Below are 20,454 nucleotides of genomic sequence, written 5' to 3' on the forward strand. Positions count from 1 at the left end.
ATGAATGTTAGAAAGATGTTGGAATGAAGTTACATGGCTTTAGCAGAAATGCTATAAAGAATTAAGTACAATAGATTGCAAATGGATTAAAGGGAAAAATAAGGTTAGAATGTATTAGGATAAATTATAGGACAGAAAATTGAGGAAGATGGAAAGGATTTGCTGAAACAATTAATTGAAGTGGAATACAAAAAAGGGAGGTGTGAGGAAGTCGCTGAAACAAGTAAATGAAAGATAACAATATTGAAAGTATTGGATGTGTTTTCTTAAATGTTTTTGTTATGTTTATGTAGTATTTTAGTTTTTGTATTGTATTGTATTGTTTTATGTTTAATTCTCTTTCTTTTTCTTTTGTAACTTTCAAAACTTTAATAAATATTATTTAAAAAAAGAAAGAATTTAATGCACCAGTTTCCAAGGGGCTAGTAACACTGCATACAAATTGCAGGATCGCCTTATGCCGTATGTGTCCACTCGACCACGTGGATCTGTTACAGGCAACACACTTGTAAGAAATCCATCTTTTACTGCGGTGCCACCTGCACTTTGGAACTCTGCCTATTGACATCATGCAGGGACCTTCTTTGCCCTACTGATTTTGGTACCTACTTAAAAGCTCACACCCTCCAACATTTCTCTGATGAAAATAGGGACTTCCTATTCAACAACAACAGCAAAACAATTTTATTATTAATATCTGTGATGGCCTGGGAATCCGATTCAGAGGCTGAACCGGAGGAATCCCAGCCTGCACAGGAGTCCCCGCCTGCAGGGCCGGCTGAACTGGGGCAGGGCCTTGGATCTGAAGCGCCTGCACCTGTGCTGGATCCTCAGGAGCAGGCACCAGGTGAGTCCACTCTGGCTCCAGAGGTGGTTGAGGACTCAGTGCCTACAGGTGAGTCTCCCCCTGGGCCCAGTAACCCTTCAGCCTCTCCTGAACTGCAGAGGCTCAGGGCAGAGAGGCGAAGGGAACTGGTTTCTCCCAGGAGGAGTGCTTGCCTTAAGGCCGGGAGAGGCGGGTCTCCTGGGGGCCGGGACCGCCCCTGGCCTCAGAGAAGATAAAGGCCAGTCAGCCCGGTCCCAGGTTGCGGGAGCAACGTCGTTGATGAGCTGTTTCGGCCAGCATCCAGTCCTGTTTCCCCCAGAGTTCCTGTCCTTGCCCGGCTTCCCGCTGTGGACCCCGCTTCGCCCGAGGAGGACTGTCTGCCGACCCTCAACTCAGGTCCTGGACCTCGCCCCACAGTAACCTCCCCCCTGGACCAGCACAATATCCCATCCATCTGAGTGGGTTGCCCCAGCCACTCTGGGCAGCTTCCAACATACAGTATATAAAAACATGATAAAACATTTAAAAACTTCTCTATACAGGGGTGCCTCAAACGTCTTCTACAGGTTGTACAGTTACTTGTCTCCTTGGCTCATAGGTCACATAACTCCATACCCTCCAACATTTCACTGATGTAAATAGGAACATCTTAAGGAAAAGTGGGACATTCCAGGATCAAATCAGAAACCAGGACAGCTTCTGTAAATCTGGGGCTGTCCCTGGAAAATAGGGAGACTGGGAGGGTCTGAAATCATTTTAATGTTAGGGTTGGCCTATCCAGGCTTACAGAATGCCAATGTGCATTTTTAATCTCTTCTTAGCTTACTGGTGATTTTAAAAGTTAATTGTTTAGCTATTGCTTGACAATTTCCCCAGATGCTTTTAAAATACCTGTTTTTATGTTTCCTTCTTAAAAACCGCTTTGATCTCCCCTCCCAGCCCCACCCCCCACACTTACAATCAAGTGATATCTACATTTTGTTAATAAAAATAAGAATTTCAGAAACCCTAACCCCCCCACACCTGACCCCTCCCAGCCGTATCCCTCACTGGCAAACAGCGCGTGGGAATCATCCGTCTCGGGCGCCTGACGGAAGCTCTCCAGCCCGTAGTCCGTGATCTTCAACACGAAGCGACTGTCCACCACGCAGTTGGAGGACTTCAGGTTGCCGTGGTAGCTTATCACACTGTTGTGGAGGAAAAGCATCCCCTGGTTGGAGGAATAGGGGGGGAAACATTGGAGTGGAGGGAGAGAGAGAGGTCTAAGAGCCCTGAGGCTTGCGTGGGGCAGCAGGCCCACTCTGCTAAGTACAGTGGTACCTTGTGTTAAGTACTTAATTCGTTACGGAGGTCTGTTCTTAACCTGAAGCTGTTCTTAACCTGAAGCACCACTTTAGCTAATGGGGCCTTGCGCTGCCGCCGCACTGCCGGAGGACAATTTCTGTTCTCATCCTGAAGCAAAGTTCTTAACCCAATGTACTATTTCTGGGTTAGCGGAGTCTGTAACCTGAAGCGTATGTAACCCGAGGTACCACTGAATGAGGAGTGCAGATCTTGCATGGGCATTTTGTGTTACACTGATTTAAAATCATAGAATAGTAGAGATGGAAGGGTTCACGGGGTCATCTAGTCCAGTGTTTCCCAACCTTGGGCCTCCAGCTGTTTTTGGACTACAACTCCCATCATCCCTAGCTAGCAAGACCAGTGGTCAGGGATGATGGGAATTGTAGTTCAAAAACAGCTGGAGGCCCAAGGTTGGGAAACACTGAACCTCTTGCAATGAAGGAATCTTTCACTCAACATGGAGCCCAAACCCACAACCCTGAGATTAAGAATCTCGTGCTCTACAGCCTGATCTATTTTGCGACTGAACTATGTCTTCTACCTCCATTCCGAAATCTAGGGACGGGCAAATCCATCACTTTCCCTTTCTCTCTTTTCTTCATCTTTTCCAGCCTTAAATTCTCCACATTTCTGCATCAGTTTGCAAAGTGTCTCTTAATGGAGGAAACTCCTCAGCCTTTCAATGCAAATTCATCCTAACATACACAGATTTGTAAGCAGTTTCCCCTGATATGCACACTTTTCTTGCAAAACAACTTCCCTCGATATGATGCACTTCTGTATTTTATTCTCTCTAATATGTGCATAGTATTTAGAATCTGCCTTTCTCTCAAGCTGGGTGGCTTGCATTTAAAAACAACATTATAAAATGCAAGGTAATAAAAACGAACTAGTTTAAGAGAATAATTGCAATATATCAGAAGACATTTAGACCCTGCAATTAAAATGCAATTTGCCCTGACAGCAGCCCAGTGATCAGCATCATCTGCTCCAGAGTTTCCAAAATCCTGTCTGGACATTAAGGTCTTATCCTGCTGGTGGAAGGCTAACACAGAGAAATCAGCCACACAGAAAAGACTGCTTCCCACATATGCATTTTCCTATGCTTTGCTTGGAGAACTGGACTGCAATATTTTGTAGGAAAGTTGTGCTTTGGCTCAGAAAAAGTGCGAATTAAGTAGGTTCTCCTTTGAATCTAAACTGAAACATTCTCCATCTCTACTCCCCTGTTGCTGTTGGTATACAATTACCACCATCCCCAGCTGGCTCAGCTCTAGTGGCGGCTGGTCCATTAGGGTCAACTGCCCCACTGACCTCTGCCTTCAGCCAGCCCTGCTCCCCCAGCCCTCTCCTTACTTGCTACTTGTCTATGGGGGTGACCCTGCCTCTCAGCTTCCTCCTTATTCTCAATCTTGCCCCTTGTAGAACTAAGGAGGGAGGAAGAGGATGGGGATAATACTAGAATTAGTTGGCTCTGTCTCTCATTCGTTGCTCTGGCGCCACCTACTGTTGGCCTCCCTGCCTTCTGCCCTACCAGTCGCAATAGGTATTCTTTCGCTATTTTCCTACTGAAAAACAGCTCCCCACAGATGCTGCAACCCTCCCTGAGAAAAAGGGATGGTGATCTGTAGGTTTCCCCCAGTACAGAAAACGAGATTTGGAGAGTCCGAATGTTTGCAGGATGAGTGTGTGTGCGTGTGTGAAATTTAGATCAGGGAAATGGAATGGGGAGAACGGGTTCAACCCCTGCTCCCTCCCTTGCCCCACAGCAGGAGGGTTTGCGTTCAACTTAAAAATAGAAAGCTTGGGAAATCACGGATTTCCTCCATTTCGTGACATTTTGGCCCTTTGGTCTGGTGCAGAGATAGCCGCTAGTAACCTCCCTCACGTTCAGAGGCAGGATGAGCACCAGATGTTGAGGGGAAAGGACAACTGAAGGCTTCGCACGCCAGCTTCCCATTCCCCTCGAAGAGCTACAATTCCCAGAGTGGCTTAACCATCAACCCCTCTTCACGGGAAACACTGGGAATTGTAGCTCTGTGAGGGGAATGGGAGTCTCCTGACAGCTCTCAGCATCCTTAGCGTATGGCGGTTCCCATAATTCCTTGCAGGGGAGCCATGACCGTTCAAAATAGTCTGGCCGCGGTTTTAAGGTGTAGGTGGCCTGCATCCACCGCCCTCCTGAATTTCGCCTGCCTGCCCCTCAACTGGACCCCAGCGGCAGCCCTTCTTGAAGATAGGCCGAGACCTGACAAGCGCTGAGCCCCAGTTGCTAGGAGAAGGAGAGATGGCCATGCTCATGCCCTGCTTGTGGGCTTCCCAGAGGCAGATGGAGGCATTCTTAAAATTACCTTGACGATGTCACTGGTGAGCGAATAGCGGAACATCCAGTCCAAGGTGATGCTCTCGTTCTCCAGGATGTCCTAGGGTGCAGCCAGAGGTGGGGAATATTGGGTTAGTTTCCCCCGATTATAACTCCAGCGCTTCTGTTTCCCTTTTCCAACCATGGGCAGGACCTGTTGTGTTATGGAATGGTGATTTTTTGACCTAAATATTGGCCTGTCGTGCTAAATGTTATTCAGGCCAGAGGGCGTGGTGTCACAGCGATGAACGTCACTGGACGACGTCCCTTTCCGCAAATGCATGCATCCATTCCCCACACAATTCCTCCATGAAGACGGCAAAAAAGAACCGCATGCTGGTACAACCACCCCAAATTTCGTCACTTGAGTCCGACATACTTTCCAAGGCTAAGAGGGCTGGAAACGTTATCCCCGCCGCCTGGGAATCAAATAAGATGGAAATGAGTGCTAAACATGTGTGCCACTGGTTCCAGAAGTATTCCACTGATTTTCCAGAAGTGGCTGACATTTCTCGCGTAGAAGAACTCAAATGTAATGTGGAAATTAACAGGAAAACAGAGAAATGGAATGAAGTGATGTGCGAATGAAGCCTAGAAAGATGGAGGCGTTGACGCAAGTTCAGGAGGACTGTCTCAAAGATATACTGCTGAGGGCACAAATCTCTTTTTGTATACACAGCCCAATCCATGGCTTTTATACGCTTAAGGCCTTCATTTGTCCCGCAAATTCAAAACCTAGCGCCGTTTGCAAATAACTAAACCTGAGACTACACAGTCCAACCCTTGATTTCACAGCACACTTAGAAATTTTAGGTTTGTCTATTTATTTTTTAAACGTTTGGTGTGAATTTTTCCAAACTCAGCACTTTACATATCCTGCTTGTTTGGGGAATTTTCTTTTTCTTTTATGAAAACAAAACAGGAAACCCAAGTCTCAACAACATCCAGTTTCTCAAACAATCTCAGCACACACATGCTAGGAGACTACACATTGAAATATTCCCCTCTATTAAATTTGAGAATATCTTTTATTTCCCATAACCCCACCTTTCAGTACAAATGCCCTGAGGGCATCTTGACAACCCAGTTTATTTTTGTGGTTGTAAGTTGTTTTAAAATGTTGTGGTTTTTTTAAAGGTTGTGTTTGAAAGTTGTAGCCCATCCTGGGACCTCAGGGTAGAGGGAGAGTCAATATCATCATCATCAACAACAACAACTCTAAAGGTTCTCTCCCACCTTTCCATTTATCCTCACAACCTTGTAAGGTAGGTTGCAGCTGAGAACGAGAGAAAGAGAGGGGAGAGAGAGAGAGAGAGAGAGAGAGAGAGAGAAAGAAAGAAGAAAGAAAGAGAACAAGGGAGCTGGGGATAGAGCACAACCAGCTCAAAGTGGTTCAGTTAATGCTTTATGGAACTGTAAGTGTTTACGGTGGAATTTGAACCTGAGGTCTCCCTGGTCCTAATCCAGCTCTAGACTGGTGACTGGGAGTGGCCGCCGAGACCACATAACACCGGTTCTGAGAGATCTGCATTGGTTCCCAGTACGTTTCCGAGCACAATTCAAAGTGTTGGTGCTGACCTTTAAAGCCCTAAATGGCCTCGGTCCAGTATATCTGAAGGAGCGTCTCCACCCCCATCATTCAGTCCGGACACTGAAGTCCAGCTCCGAGGGCCTTCTGGCGGTTCCCTCATTGCGAGAAGCAAAGCTACAGGGAACCAGGCAGAGGGCCTTCTCGGTAGTGGCGCCCGCCCTGTGGAACGCCCTCCCATCAGATGTCAAAGAGATAAACAACTACCTGACATTCAGACATTCAGAAAAGGCAGCCCTGTTCAGGGAAGTTTTTAATATTTAACGCTGTAATGTTTTTAACACTTGATTGGGAGCCGCCCAGAGTGGCTGGGGAAACTCAGCCAGATGGGCGGGGTATAAATAATAAATTATTATTATTATTATTATTATTATTATTATTATTATTATTATTATTATTAACCACTACACAACATTGTCCTGCAGCTTCCAGCCCCTCTCCCCATGCGGAGCCCATCCCGGTTCCAGCCGCCTGACCGTTTTCTCCCCTTCTGCTCTTTCTTTCTTTCTTTCTTTCTTTCTTTCCTTCCTTCCCCCTCTTTCCTGCCTCCCCGTTTCTGCCTCCTCTCTTTTATAAGAGGAAATGCTTATCTTCAGCAGGCAGCCAGGAATCTAGGACTGTCGAAATCTCCCTATCTCCCACCCCCCGCACGCCGCCAATTCTTCTCGCTCATCCACCGCGCTATAAATCATCTCTCTTGGAACTGGCTCTGCCGAGAGGCCTGCAATACCCCCTCGGCGCTCCTTTTAATTAAAGGTTTCGTCTGCCCCCGCCTCAGCCCTCGGCAGGGCTGCGGTCGAGGTGGCGGGTGCGGAAGAAACGCCGCCACTCCAGAGGACTTTCCGGCCCTACACACACGAAAGAGGCCTGATCCTGAGCCTCGCTCTCTGCAGCACAATTCCCGCACGGAATAGCCACATGTCGGTTGACACACGTCAAGGCCACGCATGTGCGCAGCCGACGTTCTCCACAAGAAGACACGCAATAAGGCTTCCGTTCTCCTCGCAATCCACGCTCTTTCCGTTCCGCTGCGGTTCGGTTCCTGCTACGCCGTTCGTCCCGCTGCCCGCCATTTAGCGTGCTTTGTTTGGTTATTTATGCAATCTATGTAGATTGTTTACATAAACTGAGAGTTTAACACAAGGAGTTGCCCATCCGTTTATTTATTTCAGTTCATAAAGCTTGTATTTATTTATTTATTTATTTTATAAAGACAGAAAGAATAAAAGCCTCAAGGGGCTTTACGAAAAAGATAAAACAATAACATTATCAATAGGAAAAAACCAACAACAATAATTTAGGGCATTTGAAAAGTTAAAACGGCAATAAAAACAGATTAAAACTCACATCAATGTTCTAAACACATATCACTTGATTATAAAGAATTTTTTTTTTTTTAAATGAGCATCTCAAAGTAGTAAGGCCCGAGGTCTAATTTCAATGTAAAGGAAGTCTTAAAATAATGGTGTTGTGTTTTTTTGATGTGTGTTTTTTTTAAAAAAAACCTCATTAATTACGCATTGGTTGGAGGCTTTTAAAAAAACCCAACAACTGATTGTACTCGCTGGATTGATACTGATTACATCTCCTGGTTTGATTTTTATTCCTGTTGTGGGACAAAAACGCCAACAGTGCCAATTCCCACTTCTCTTGCCAACAGAATCCTCCATCATCCCTGCCAGCGAGACGCATTTGGTTGCCGCTTGGCAACACACAACCAGAGCGATGCCCGAGGATTGAGGCTGGCTGGCACAGGAGGCTTGCAAAGCTAAAAACATGGTTGCTTTTACTGCTCTAGGTGGCAGCCCTCATGTCTGCAGTGTGAGCAACGATGGCCAGCGAGCGCCAGACTCTCCTCAGGCCTACAAAATGGCCACCCTGTGGTCAAGGGAAAGGGTAGTGTTTGTCTTACCCATTGCAGACCCACAAACACAAATAACTCGGGCCCATTAATTTCACCAGACCTACTCAAGAGTATGCCCGCCAAATCAACCAGCACCATCGTTAATGAGGGCCTAGGCTCTCTCCAAGTCTACAAGATGGCTGCCCTCCATTTCCAGAACCAAAGTTAATGAAGGCTAAGCTTTCCTCAAGTCTACATGATGGGTTATCCGTAGCTGAGGGAACAGCCTACCATCTTCCATTGCCAGCACCATCGATAATAAAGGATATTAAGTGCAAGGCTTCCCAAAATGGCCGCTCTTTTGCTGAGGGATTGGCCACATTATTAGCCTCCACTGCCAGTAGCATTAGTAATTAAGGCTGAGGGACACTACGCTCTCCTCAGACCTGCAAGATGGCTGCCCCATTGCCAAGCGAATGGCCAGACTGGTCTTCACTGGCAGCAGTAATAAGAAAAGCAAGCGCCTTGAGTGTGGGTTCAACTAAGTAACCCAGTGGTTTTCAACCAGTGTGTCATGGCACCTTGGGGTGCCTTGAATGATGGTCAGGGGTGCCGCGGGCAACACTGGCCTCTGTCCCTCTTTCCTTCCCTCCCTCCCATGATACCCTCTTGGGTCTCTGTGTCCCAAAGGCTTGTGCAGCTGTTTGTTGCAGCAGCCCTGGTTACAAGCTCCCCAGGCGAATGGTGCCTCTGGGGCTGGCCAGGGGGTGCTTCCCAGGCCCCTGTGGGGCAGTGGCACCTCTCTTTGGGGCAGGGGGGCAGCTCAGAGACCAGGGGCAGTAGCCTCAGCTGCCCAGATGACTCCCAAGGAGAGAGGAGAGGAGACTGAGGTGACACTCCCCAAGGGAGGGTGTTCAAAAAAGGGAGAGAGGAAACCAGCTCGGCAGGCGAGGGGTGACATAACTGGGCTCCTGAGCCCCACAGGGGTGCTGCCGAAAGAATATAGTTGGTCAAGGGAGCCGTGGACCCCCAAAAGTTGAAAACCTCTGAAGTATTATTATTATTATTATTATTATTATTATTATTATTATTATTATTATTTTATACCCTGACCGACTGGCTGGGTTTCCCCAGCCACTCTGGGCGGCTTCCAACAAAATATTAAAATACACTAGTCTGCTAAACATTAAAAGCTTCCCTAAACAGGGCTGCCTTCAGATGTCTTGTAAAAGTCTGGTAGACTTTTAGAAGACCCAGGTCCGGATTTAGGTTTGATGAGGCCCTCGGCTACTGAAGGTAATGGGGCCCTTTATATGTCCAGCTGTCCTTTGTCAACAACAAATTGTCGCTGTTTTTTGTGCTGAATATATGCTACATGGTAATTTATGGTCCTAATAGGTATCTAAAGCCATTTGCGCATGTTGCCATGCAACCAGTCCATGCAGAATGTAGGCACCATACATATAGAAAGGAGCAAACCAGTGATATTTTAGGGAGCAGGCTAGCCGGCGAGGCCCATGACTTACATCACAGGCACCTACACAACACAAAACACTGTTTCTGTATGTAGGTTTTATTTTATTTGTTTTTTATCTTATATTTTGGAAATGGACATTCAGGGGTTTTTTTCCTTTAATTTTTTTGGGGGGGCCCCAAGAGAGTGGGGCCCTAAGCTACAGCTTGTTTAGCTTATACGTAAATCCAGCACTGGCCTCACCCACCTATAAGGAGAGAAGTCGAGCAGGGCAGAAGTTGTTAACATCCAGGCATGGTTTTTCGCCACAACTCTCACGTACCTGGAGACTGCCACGGGTGCAATACTCTGTCAAGATGCAGATGTTTGGGGGATCAATGCAGGCTCCGATAAAGCGCGTCAGGTGCTTGTTTTGAACATCCCGCATCTGGAAAGAACATGGAGGTGTGGTTAAAGTGCCCAAATCTTGCCAGGGACCCAAGCAACACATAAACACACACAGAGAGCCACTGCAAAAGCTACTTAACCCTAGCCAGAGGGTTAAAATTATACAGCCAGAGGGTTAAAATTATACAGACCGTTTTAGGCGGGTCTGATATGTGTGCGACTGCGCAGGCGTACATTGCGCTGAACCCGGAAAAGACCCAAAAATGTCACCAAAAGGGGTGGAATAGGGTGCAGGCTTTTTCAATGGTGTTTCCAAAATACGCAATTTCACTTAAATGCATGGAGTCTTGGAACGTACCCGTAAATGGGGAGCTGCCTGTATGAAGAAAAGGAGAAGCGCCACATTTTTCTGAAATCACTACTGACTGCTGCTAAATGCCCCAATGTGAGGTGCATATCCCATGTTTTGGGGATTCGTTCATTCAAAATTATTGAGGTTTTTCTACATTTTGGCCAAAAGCAGAGGTTTTTGTAAAATATCATATGGGAGCACCTTCATAATTTTAATACCCCTCTGGCTGGGTGAAGGCCAAGAACCTTCGGCTGCAACTCCTGAACATTTAACTAGATCCAATGAGATGGCGCATAGAATCGCAGATGTGGCAGTGCGCATTTTGACAGCATCCCTACAGAACCGTCTCCCTGTCCAGCATTAACAACCGAAGACTTATTTTCCCCACGACTTAACTCTGCAGGCAGCAGAGGAAAAATTAAATCCAGGAGATTTACCGACAGTGAGACCTACGATAAAGCACAATGTAATTTATTCAGGGACGGGAGGCAAAGCCAAGGATTTTGTGCCCCTGGGGTCCTTTCCATCTAGGATTTCCAGAACTGGTGCAAGCACATTCTGCTCTCCCCGCCAGACAAAAACCCACCAGAGAGCCAGTGTGGTTGGTACTGGACTATGACTTGGGAAACCAGGGTTCAAATTCTCCACTTGGCTACCAAGTTCAGCCTTGGGCCAGTCACTGCCTCCCAGTCTAGCCTACCTCACAAGGTTGTTGTGAGGAGGGGGAGAACCATGTACACCAGCCGGGGAGGAAAAGGTGGGATACGATTGCAATAAACGAAGAAACAAACAGATTCCACAAGTTTAGCAACCCAGCGCAGGATTCCAGAAGGCACCATAAGCAAACAAACAAATGGGAGACTTCGCAAGGGAGTGTGATGTCCATCCGTTCCCCACAAATAAAATAATTGGTTGCTGCATGTGGAACCTCTCCTGGCACACAGGCAACATGGTTTTAAAAATAGAAACTTTGGAGGAATCCATAAACAGGAGTCCACAGGAATTTTTCAGCAGGGGAGGTGGAATAAAACACTGGAAGGGGGAGATCGGGCTACTTATGTCTTTTTTTATTTAAGGCAGCTGAGAATCTCGGGGGTTTGGGGTCATCAAAGGGGTGGTAGGGAAAGGAATTCCCCCACTCAGTGGACACCCATGGGCATAAGCGCCAAGAGGGGGAACTTGGGACAGAAACATCCCAATTCCACGAAGCAGGGAAAGCATCAGTTTGGGACGGAAGGAATTTGCGCCGTGGGGAGCTGAGCACATGACAGAGTGTGCGCATGTGATTGATGTGCGGACGCCTTGCCAGAGGGAAAGCATGCTTTCAGACACACACACACACAAACACACACATGCACACAGACATGTCAAAAACAAGCAGGTTGCAAATATCTCTTCCTCGCCAGCTATTATCTTTGCTTGCTCAGATGCCCCTTTCACGAGCCAAACCCCTTGTTTATCTTCTCCTTCGCACACACGTAAATTCCTGTTGCTTTAAGCTGCTCAGGCTCTTAATTAAGGAGGAGCAGATGGCCGGCTCTTTGCCGCTTCCTCGCTAATGAGTCATTAGCTCTCTCCACTGCTGTAGCAGCACCCGGGTGCCACTCTGCACCGCTCTCTGCCTGCTCCCTATGCGCTTTCTCTCCCTGCTAATGAATCTGCCACCCGCCCCCCCCAATACCCCAGCAGCTCAATGCCCCTTGCTGGTGCCCCACTAAATTCATAAAATCATAGAATACCGTCGGAAGGGACCCCAGGTTTCATCTAGACCAACCCCCTGCAATGCAGGGGTCTCAACTAAGGCATCCATGACAGTGGGCCATCCAAACTCTGCTTAAAAACCTCCAAGGAAGGAGAGAGCCCACCACCTCCCGAGAGGGACTGTTCCACTGTCAAACGGCTCTTACTGCCAGAAAGTTTTTCCTGATGTTTAATTGGAATCCCCTTTCTTGTCACTTGAAGCCATGGGTTCGGGTCCTACCCTCCAGATCAGGAGAAAACAAGCTCCTCCATGGGGCAGCCCTTAAGGTTGTTTGCCCTTAAGGCAGGGGTCAGCAAACTTTTTCAGCAGGGGGCCAGTCCACTGTCCCTCAGACCTTGTGGGGGGCCGGACTATATTTTGGAAAAAAATAATAATGAATGAATTCCTATGCCCCACAAATCATCCAGAGAGGCATTTTAAATAAAAGGACACATTCTACTCATGTAAAAACACACTGATTCCCGGACCGTCCGCGGGCTGGATTTAGTAGGCGATTGGGCCGGATTCGGCCCCCGGGCCTTAGTTTGCCTACCCATGCCTTAAGGTATTTGAAGATGGCTAGCACATCTCTCCTCTCAGTCTCTTCTCTTCCAGGCTAAATATACATAAATTGCCTTGAAAGGAGAAAAACAACAACGAAGGACCCATCTGCATTTGTCCAACAACATCGGGAGACCAAAGATTGAGAAAGGCTAGGCTAGAGTGTCGGACTAGGCAAGGGAGTGGCTAGAACCACCCCTCAGGTTGGTCCCAGGTAGGGAGCTCAATAAGTAACTCAACCAAGATTCCTACAAGACCATGCCCTTATATTAATTTTACTGCAGTAAAGTGAGCACAGGTTTAACACTTATACACAAACAGCGTAAAGGTAAAGGGACCCCTGACCATCAGGTCCAGTCGTGACTGACTCTGGGGTTGCGCGCTTATCTCGCTCTATAGGCCGAGGGAGCTGGCATTTGTCCACAGACAGCTTCCGGGTCGTGTGGCCAGCATGACTAAGCCGCTTCTGGCGAACCAGAGCACTACACGGAAACTCCGTTTACCTTCCCGCCGGAGCAGTACCTATTTATCTACTTGCACTTTGACATGCTTACGAACTGCTAGGTTGGCAGGAGCAGGGACCGAGCAACGGGAGCTCACCCCGTCACGGGGATTCAAACCGCTGACTTTCTGATCTGCAAGTCCTAGGCTCTGTGGTTTAACCCACAGCGCCACCCTTACAAAGAGCTTACATCATGTTAATTGCATAACTAGATCCACCTTGGGCATTCCACGTCAGCCAGCCACGACATGACATATTCAGGTTCTGATCCAAACCCCAGTGGCGTAGCACGGGGTGGGGGGCCACGGACCCAGGCACAAAATTCTGAGGGGGCACAACAAGGTGCCCCCACACAGGTGCTGGCTTCCACAGGGATCCCTGCCCCACCCTGGCAAAGGGGCAGAGCAGCTCAGGCCCACATTGAGTGGGTGTCCGTGGACAGGCAGGTGGAGCAGGGCTGCCCCACTTGGCTCCAGCAAAGGGGCGTTTCAGTGGTGGCCGGCAACCCACGCTATGCCACTGTCAAACTCCTTTACAGGTCATTAGCTGGTACAATAAACTAACTTCAGATCAGGACAGTCACAGCAAACCAAAGCAGATTACACAAAGGTTGCTCTTTAAATTGAAACATGCAAATCTTTTATCACCCTTTTCTCTTCAATAGGCATAGTCACACATTAGTGAGGGGCCTCTACACCTCTTCCTTGTAATAATCAGGTTCAAGCTAACCGATGCTTAGCAAATATGAACGAACGTGTATCAAGCAACAGGATATATGCTCATACATTGAATTATCTGAAATATTAACAATCTCTAATGACTTTTTATTCCTAATCCCATTAGCTCCTTTGCTACCATTTGCGGTGCTTCTCCAGCAGACGCGGCATTAAATCAACAACTCTGTGCTCACCCTTGTGTTTGCAAAAGCAAATGCCCTTTGTCCTGAACAAGGTCAATCCATAGTTTACATTACTTCTGTTATAAGTGTCTATTATGCAAGGGGTTTTAAAAGGTAAAGGTAAAGGTACCCCTGCCTGTACGGGCCAGTCTTGCCAGACTCTGGGGTTGTGCGCCCATCTCACTCAAGAGGCCAGAGGCCAGCGCTGTCCGAAGACACTTCCGGGTCACGTGGCCAGCGTGACATCGCCGCTCTGGTGAGCCAGAGCTGCACACGGAAACGCCGTTTACCTTCCCGCTAGAAAGCAGTCCCTATTTATCTACTTGCACCCGAGGGTGCTTTCGAACTGCTAGGTTGGCAGGCGCTGGGACCGAGCAACGGGAGCGCACCCCGCCGCGGGGATTTGAACCGCTGACCTTTCGATCGGCAAGCCCTAGGCGCTGAGGCTTTTACCCACAGCGCCACCCGCGTCCCTCTGCAAGGGGTTTTAGAGGGGAGCAATTCCAAATAACAGGGGAGAAGCATTTTCCCCTTCATACTAAGACCTGGAAGAGACCACCAGCGGCATAGCGTGGGTTGCTGGAGACCGGGGCAGGCAAGCTGCTCACACTGCCAGAGTGACACACCCCCCCCCCTCCGGAGCCCCACTGGCCCTTAAGACCCAAGTTTGAATCAAAGAACTGTAGAATTGAGGGTCATCTAGTCCAACCCCCTGCAATGCACAAATCCTGCTCACAGCCGTCCCTGATTGGGCTCGAACCACCAACCTTCTGTTTAACAGCCAGACGTGCGGACCCACTGCAACACTGAGGGCTGTTTTTATTATTATTACAGGCCTTATAAATTAATACAAGAACCTCAAACCTGGTGTGGGCGGGGCCATGGCCCCGAAGTGGGAGGGGCTTGCCAGAATCCATAACACTCTTTGTCTCTTTGCCACCCCCTTTTCTGTCTCTCCGGCATGCCCCTTCACACACACACACACACACACACACACACACACACAGAGCATGGAAGGAAATGCACTTTCTGGAGCGCTGGTCTAGACGACAAGAGGAGTCTCACGCTGTCCAGAGTTACAGGTTGCTGTATTTATAAAGGCACAAAGACGAAATCATGGTTTTCATAAGAACATTAGGATACCCTGCTGGATCAGGCTTTGGAAGATAAGGGATTAAAAAAAGAAAAAGATCTTATCACAATTTAGATAAATGTTAATACAGTGGTACTTTGGTTCTCAAACGCCTTGGTACTCAAAACACTGCAAACCCAGAAGTGTTCCGGTGTGTGAACAGTCGCACATGCTCCGTTTTGAGTGTTATGCTTCCGATGTGAGTGCCACACTTCCGTTTTGAGTGTTACGCTGAGACCTGTCTGTTTTTGCTACTTATTTTGCCTTTTTGTTTTTGTGACTGTGTAGAACCCAGTTCAGCTACTGATTGTGTGACTGCAGTACATTGTTTATTGCTTTCATTTTATGGATCAATGCTCTTGTTGCTGTTTGAGGGGTTGCTTTTAAAAATCTGGAACGGATTAATCCATTTTGCATTACTTCCTATGGGAAAGTGCACCTTGGTTTTGGAACGCTTGGGTTTTGGAACGGACTCCCGGAACGGATTAAGTTTGAGAACCAAGGTACCACTGTAAAAGAGTATTGTGCACACCGTGTGGCTGTTTGCTTAGAGAACCTTGTTCAGCTGAAAAGGAATTGGTGCATGCACAAAATAATCGCAATAATCTTGCGGCTCCATCAGCAACCCCCCCCCCCATCCTAGAGGGACAGAGACACCACCCAGGCCCTCCACCACCAGCCGTTCTGGAGTCTTTGCCACGCTCTCAAAGGGCATTCCAGCCAGTTGCTTACATGTTTCAGCTCGAAAAGCACCTTCCGCGTCAAATCGATCCGTTTCCTGTTTACATGTTTCACGGCCACGAGGTTCCCCTGAAAGGAGACGCAGAAATCAGGGAGGAGGAGAGAGGGAATCGTGCTGCTGAGGTTGCAGGGGGAAAGAAGACTGGCCAGTTCGGCCGCTTTGCAAGGGAGCCGTCTGCCTACCCATTGACTCATCCACCTGGGCCAGCTCAATGGTTAACCTAAGAAAGGTTCACCAACATGTGTTCTCACAGTGGCCATATGCCCCAAAGAATCTAGGGATCCAGATAGACTGCCTCTGGACCTGGAGGCTCCATATAATAATAATAATAATAATAATTATTATTATTATTATTATTATTTATTATTTATACCCCAGCCACTCTAGGTGGCTTCCCAAAAAATATTAAAATACCGTAATACACCAAACATTAAAAGCCTCCCTAAACAGGGCTGCCTTCAGATGTCTTCTAAAAGTCTGATAGTTATTCTTCTCTTTGACATCTGGTGGGAGGGTGTTCCACAGGGCAGGTGCCACTACCGAGAAGGCCCTCTGCCTGGTTCCCTGTAACTTGGCTTCTCGCAGTGAGGGAACCACCAGAAGGCCCTCAGCGCTGGACCTTAGTGTCCGGGTAGAATGATGGGGGTGGAGACACTCCTTCAGATATACTGGACCGAGGCCGTTTAAAGATGTCAGGAGAGCCTGGCTGCTAGATCAGTGTCCAGCATCATTTTCTCACAGATGCCAACCAGATGCCCCAGGGTTTCAGCTACTGGAACTCCAGCAGCTGGAATTCAGAAGAACTGCTGCCTCCAGCTGCCGAGGCAGACCACGGGCATCGTGGCTAGTGGCCATTGATGACTTTATCCACCACGAGAGGAGCAAGAGGCAGGGGTCAGCAAACTTTTCCAGCAGGGGGCCGGTCCACTGTCCCTCAGACCTTGTGGGGGGCCGGACTATATTTCTGGGAGGGGAAATGAACGAATTCCTATGCCCCACAAATAACCCAGAGATGCATTTTAAATAAAAGGACACATTCTACTCATGTAAAAACACGCTGATTCCTGAACCGTCCATGGGCTGGATTTAGAAGGCGATTGGGCCGGATCCGGCCCCCGGGCCTTAGTTTGCCTACCCATGCGCTATGGGTTGGCCCTACCTGCAATGAACATCCCCACCCATAAACATCAGCGTGTCCTGTCTTCCAATAAGGACAGACTCTTCTTTCCAAGGTTTACCTTATAATAAGCTGTCTTGGCATACACCTGGAACTGTCCCTCTGTGGTGAGAAGGGAGCCATAGTTCGAGCCTCTCTGAGGAAGGAAAGCAGAGAGGGAATGTCTGGTGGCAGAGCAAAAAAAAAAAACCAAAATACCTTCTCACCCTCACCCCAGATCTTCCTTTGCTGGACAAGGACAGCCTGAACAGAATTAAAACCTGCACGTTTCAGGTGTGAGGATCCGAATTCCCAGAGAGGTTTATCCACCAACCCGTCTCTGCAGGGATCTTTGGGAATTGCAGCTCTGCAAGAGGAATTAGGGGAGGGAGGTTTTCCTGATAATGCTCAATACCTTTAACAAATGAGAGTTCCCAGAATCCTTTGGGGCAAACCGTGATTGTTTAAAATGGCGCCAAAGTTGTTTAAGCCGAGTGCAGAGCCTGCATGGTGCAGTGGTTACTGCTGGAGGAAGACCCGGGAAAGGACCAGGGTTCACATCCCCACTCAGTCATGAAGCTCTTGGGCCGGCCCCTCCCTCTCAGCCTAACCTGCCTCAAAGGGTTGTTGTGAGATGGGGAAGAGAACCACGAATGCTGCCTTGAACTCCTTGGAGGAAAAGGCGGGATATAACTGAAATGAATAATAATAATAATAATAATAATAATAATAAGTTTTTATTTATATCCTGCCCATCTGGCTGGGTTTTCCCAGCCACTCTGGGCAGCTTCCAACAAAATATTAAAATACAATAGTGCGTCAAACATTAAAAGCCTCCCTAAACAGGGCTGCCTTCAGATGTCTTCTAAAAGTCTGGTAGTTCTTTTTCTTTTTGGCATATACCGTATTTTCCCATGTATAAGACGCCCCCTATTTTGGGGGACTCCAAATTAAGAAAACACCGCCTTAGCACTACCCGTTTATAAGACGAGCCCCAATTTTAACCCTAATTTTTTGGTTAAAAAACCTAGTCTTATACCCAGAAAAATATGGTAAATAATATTGGTTTTAAACAGGAGGAAGGGACTTCTGGAAGATGGATGGGACCTGGGGATAGCTCATTCGGTAAAGCATGAGACTCTTAATCCCAAGGTCTTGGGTTCAAGCCCCACATTGTGCAAAAGATTTCCTACATTGCAGGGGGTTGGACTAGATGGCCCTTGTGGTCCCTTCCGACTCTACAATTCTAGGATTCGATGACTCACCAGGGAGAGAGTGAGTTTGCTCCCCATGCTGCGGAGGTTCTTCTCTAAGTTGCTGGACTGGACGTCCTCCCATTGCACCCGCCACAGCTCAGAGGCCAGCTCCTTCTCCAGCTTCAGTTTCCTGGGAAGGGAAGGCAGCGGCAGAGGTCAGGGATCACGCACTTCTGGCCTGGCAAGCTTCCCACCCACCCTGCTGCCTCCTTCCTCTTTTATCACTACAAATGCACAATCGCAAACGTATCGCCTTGCAGAACTGAGTTCTTTATCTGAGGTCCTGCTCTGTGGGTCCTCTCCCATGGTGGCGACACAAGTAATATAATAATAATAATAATAATAATAATAATAATAATAATAATAATAATAATAATAATAATAATTTATTATTTATACCCAGCCCATCTGGCTGGGTTTCCCCTGCCACTCTGGGCGGCTTCCAACTGAATATTAAAATACAATTATCTAATGAACATTAAAAGCTTCCCTAAACAGGGCTGCCTTCAGATGTCTTCTAAAAGAACAGGCCTTCTCGATGGTGGCTCCCTGTTTAGGGAATGCTCCCCCCAGGGAAGCATGCCTGGTGCCATCACTATCTGTTTTAGGCACCAGGGGGAATTCATATTCACCCAGATCTTAATTTTCTGCCGTGCAGTGGGCTTGCATCTTATAAAAGGTAAAGGTAAAGGGACCCCTGACCATTAGGTCCTGTCGTGGCCGATTCTGAAGTTACGGCGCTCATCTTGCTCTATAGGCCAAGGGAGCCGGCGTACAGCTTCTGAGTCATGTGGCCAGCATGACTAAGCCACTTCTGGAGAACCAGAGCAGCACACGGAAACACCGTTTACCTTCCCACCAGAGCGGTACCTATTTATCTACTTGCACTTGGACGTGCTTCCGAACTGCTAGGTTGGCAGGAGCTTGGACTGAGCAACGGGAGCTCACCCCATCGCGGGGATTTGAACTGCCGACCTTCTGATCAGCAAGTCCTAGGCTCTGTGGTTTAACCCACAGCGCCACCTTGCATCTTATACACAAACACAAATTCCTGTGTATTACAGTAGGTTGGTTTATCCTTGTTTTCCATGTTTATTTTTGTAAGCTGCATTGAGTTCCATTTTTAGGAACCGCCTTACTTTTGTATGTTTGCGAGTTGTCAGACACAGAGGATAAAACAAGTTAGAAGGGGAATAGGCACCAGGTGGCATCCATCTAACTTCTACTTACGGTAGATACACTGAAATTAACAGAGCTGAGTTAGCCACGTTAATGGATTTAAGTGGGTCTACTCTGAGTAGGACTCGCCCCCGAATACAACTCATTACTTTCCAGCAGGGCCTGTGTCAAGTAGCTGGCCAGCAAACAAACAGGAGGACACCAGGTCGAATCCAGCAGAACCGTTCTTACTTTTGGCACACCTGTGCACAAACTCCGCCCAGCCACTCACCTGTACACAAAGAAAGCTGTGACAATGATGACGGACAGGACCAAGGTCATCGTGAGGGACAGGATCTCCAGCAGAGAGAAGGAGGCTGTAGCCAAGAGAAGGAAATGAAGGGAGAGGGAAGGACAAACATTAGCCAGCCATTTCCCCTTAAAACTAGGGAGGAGAGCCTTTTCCTAAAGCCTGAGGGCCAGATATCTTCTTCTGAGCAGCCTTCCAAGGGCCACATTCTTGGCTTCTGAAAAACAGGGGGTCCACGGTCCTCCTGGGAACCACTGGGTTAAGCCCAACTGGATCAGTCCCCACTGGAAAACCCACACAGCCAGCAGAAGGGGCCTTCTTGGGATCGCCTCCAGTACATAGCTTTCAAGTGTCCCTTATTTGAAGGGACAGTCCCTTATTCCAGCGCCATGTCCCGCTGCTGTCCCTTATTGAGGGATGTCCCTTAAATTTCAAAGGAAGCAGCTCCTCTCCCTCCCTTCCTGCCGGCCAAGGAGGAGGGAGGCTCCAACTCTGTTGCTTGGTTGTGTTGCTCACCCAATAAGAAGTCTAAGAACGACTGGGGGGTGGAGCTTGCATGCCTTGTGTGTAGCTAGTTAATGCAAGCTGAGGAGGTTTTTGAATGCTGGACGCCATTTTGTTGCACGTGCTGCTGCAAACTTTGCAGTGCAAAGCCAGGCCGGGGAGCCATCTTAAGTTGAGGCTGCATAGGCCTGGTGGTGCATGTGATTCAGATTCTAGTCAGTTGAACCTCTGGTTACAAAGTTGGTTGGACAGTGTTCTCGAAGCTACCAGCATGAGTTTGACCAGACTGCAGGAGGACAGGAAGACTGGAGTGCCTGG

The 20,454-nt window shown here is 47.9% G+C and overlaps 1 protein-coding gene across 1 annotated transcript in view; it reads right to left on the reverse strand.

Moving 5' to 3' along the window:
- Positions 1–20,454, reverse strand: part of NPR1 (natriuretic peptide receptor 1) — a 65,846-nt gene that overhangs the window by 10,220 nt on the left and 35,172 nt on the right. Inside the window, exons 7-13 of the mRNA XM_081891360.1 lie at positions 19,615–19,699; positions 18,174–18,294; positions 16,991–17,065; positions 15,743–15,820; positions 9,760–9,864; positions 4,522–4,593; positions 1,877–2,036 (exon numbers count right to left, since the gene is read on the reverse strand). Of these exons, the coding sequence (XP_081747486.1) occupies positions 1,877–2,036; positions 4,522–4,593; positions 9,760–9,864; positions 15,743–15,820; positions 16,991–17,065; positions 18,174–18,294; positions 19,615–19,699 (696 nt within the window). The remainder of the gene's footprint in view (positions 1–1,876; positions 2,037–4,521; positions 4,594–9,759; positions 9,865–15,742; positions 15,821–16,990; positions 17,066–18,173; positions 18,295–19,614; positions 19,700–20,454) is intronic.

The sequence above is a fragment of the Podarcis melisellensis genome (assembly GCF_964234715.1).
Source record: "Podarcis melisellensis genome assembly, chromosome: 16".
In the NCBI taxonomy this organism is placed as follows: domain Eukaryota; kingdom Metazoa; phylum Chordata; class Lepidosauria; order Squamata; family Lacertidae; genus Podarcis; species Podarcis melisellensis.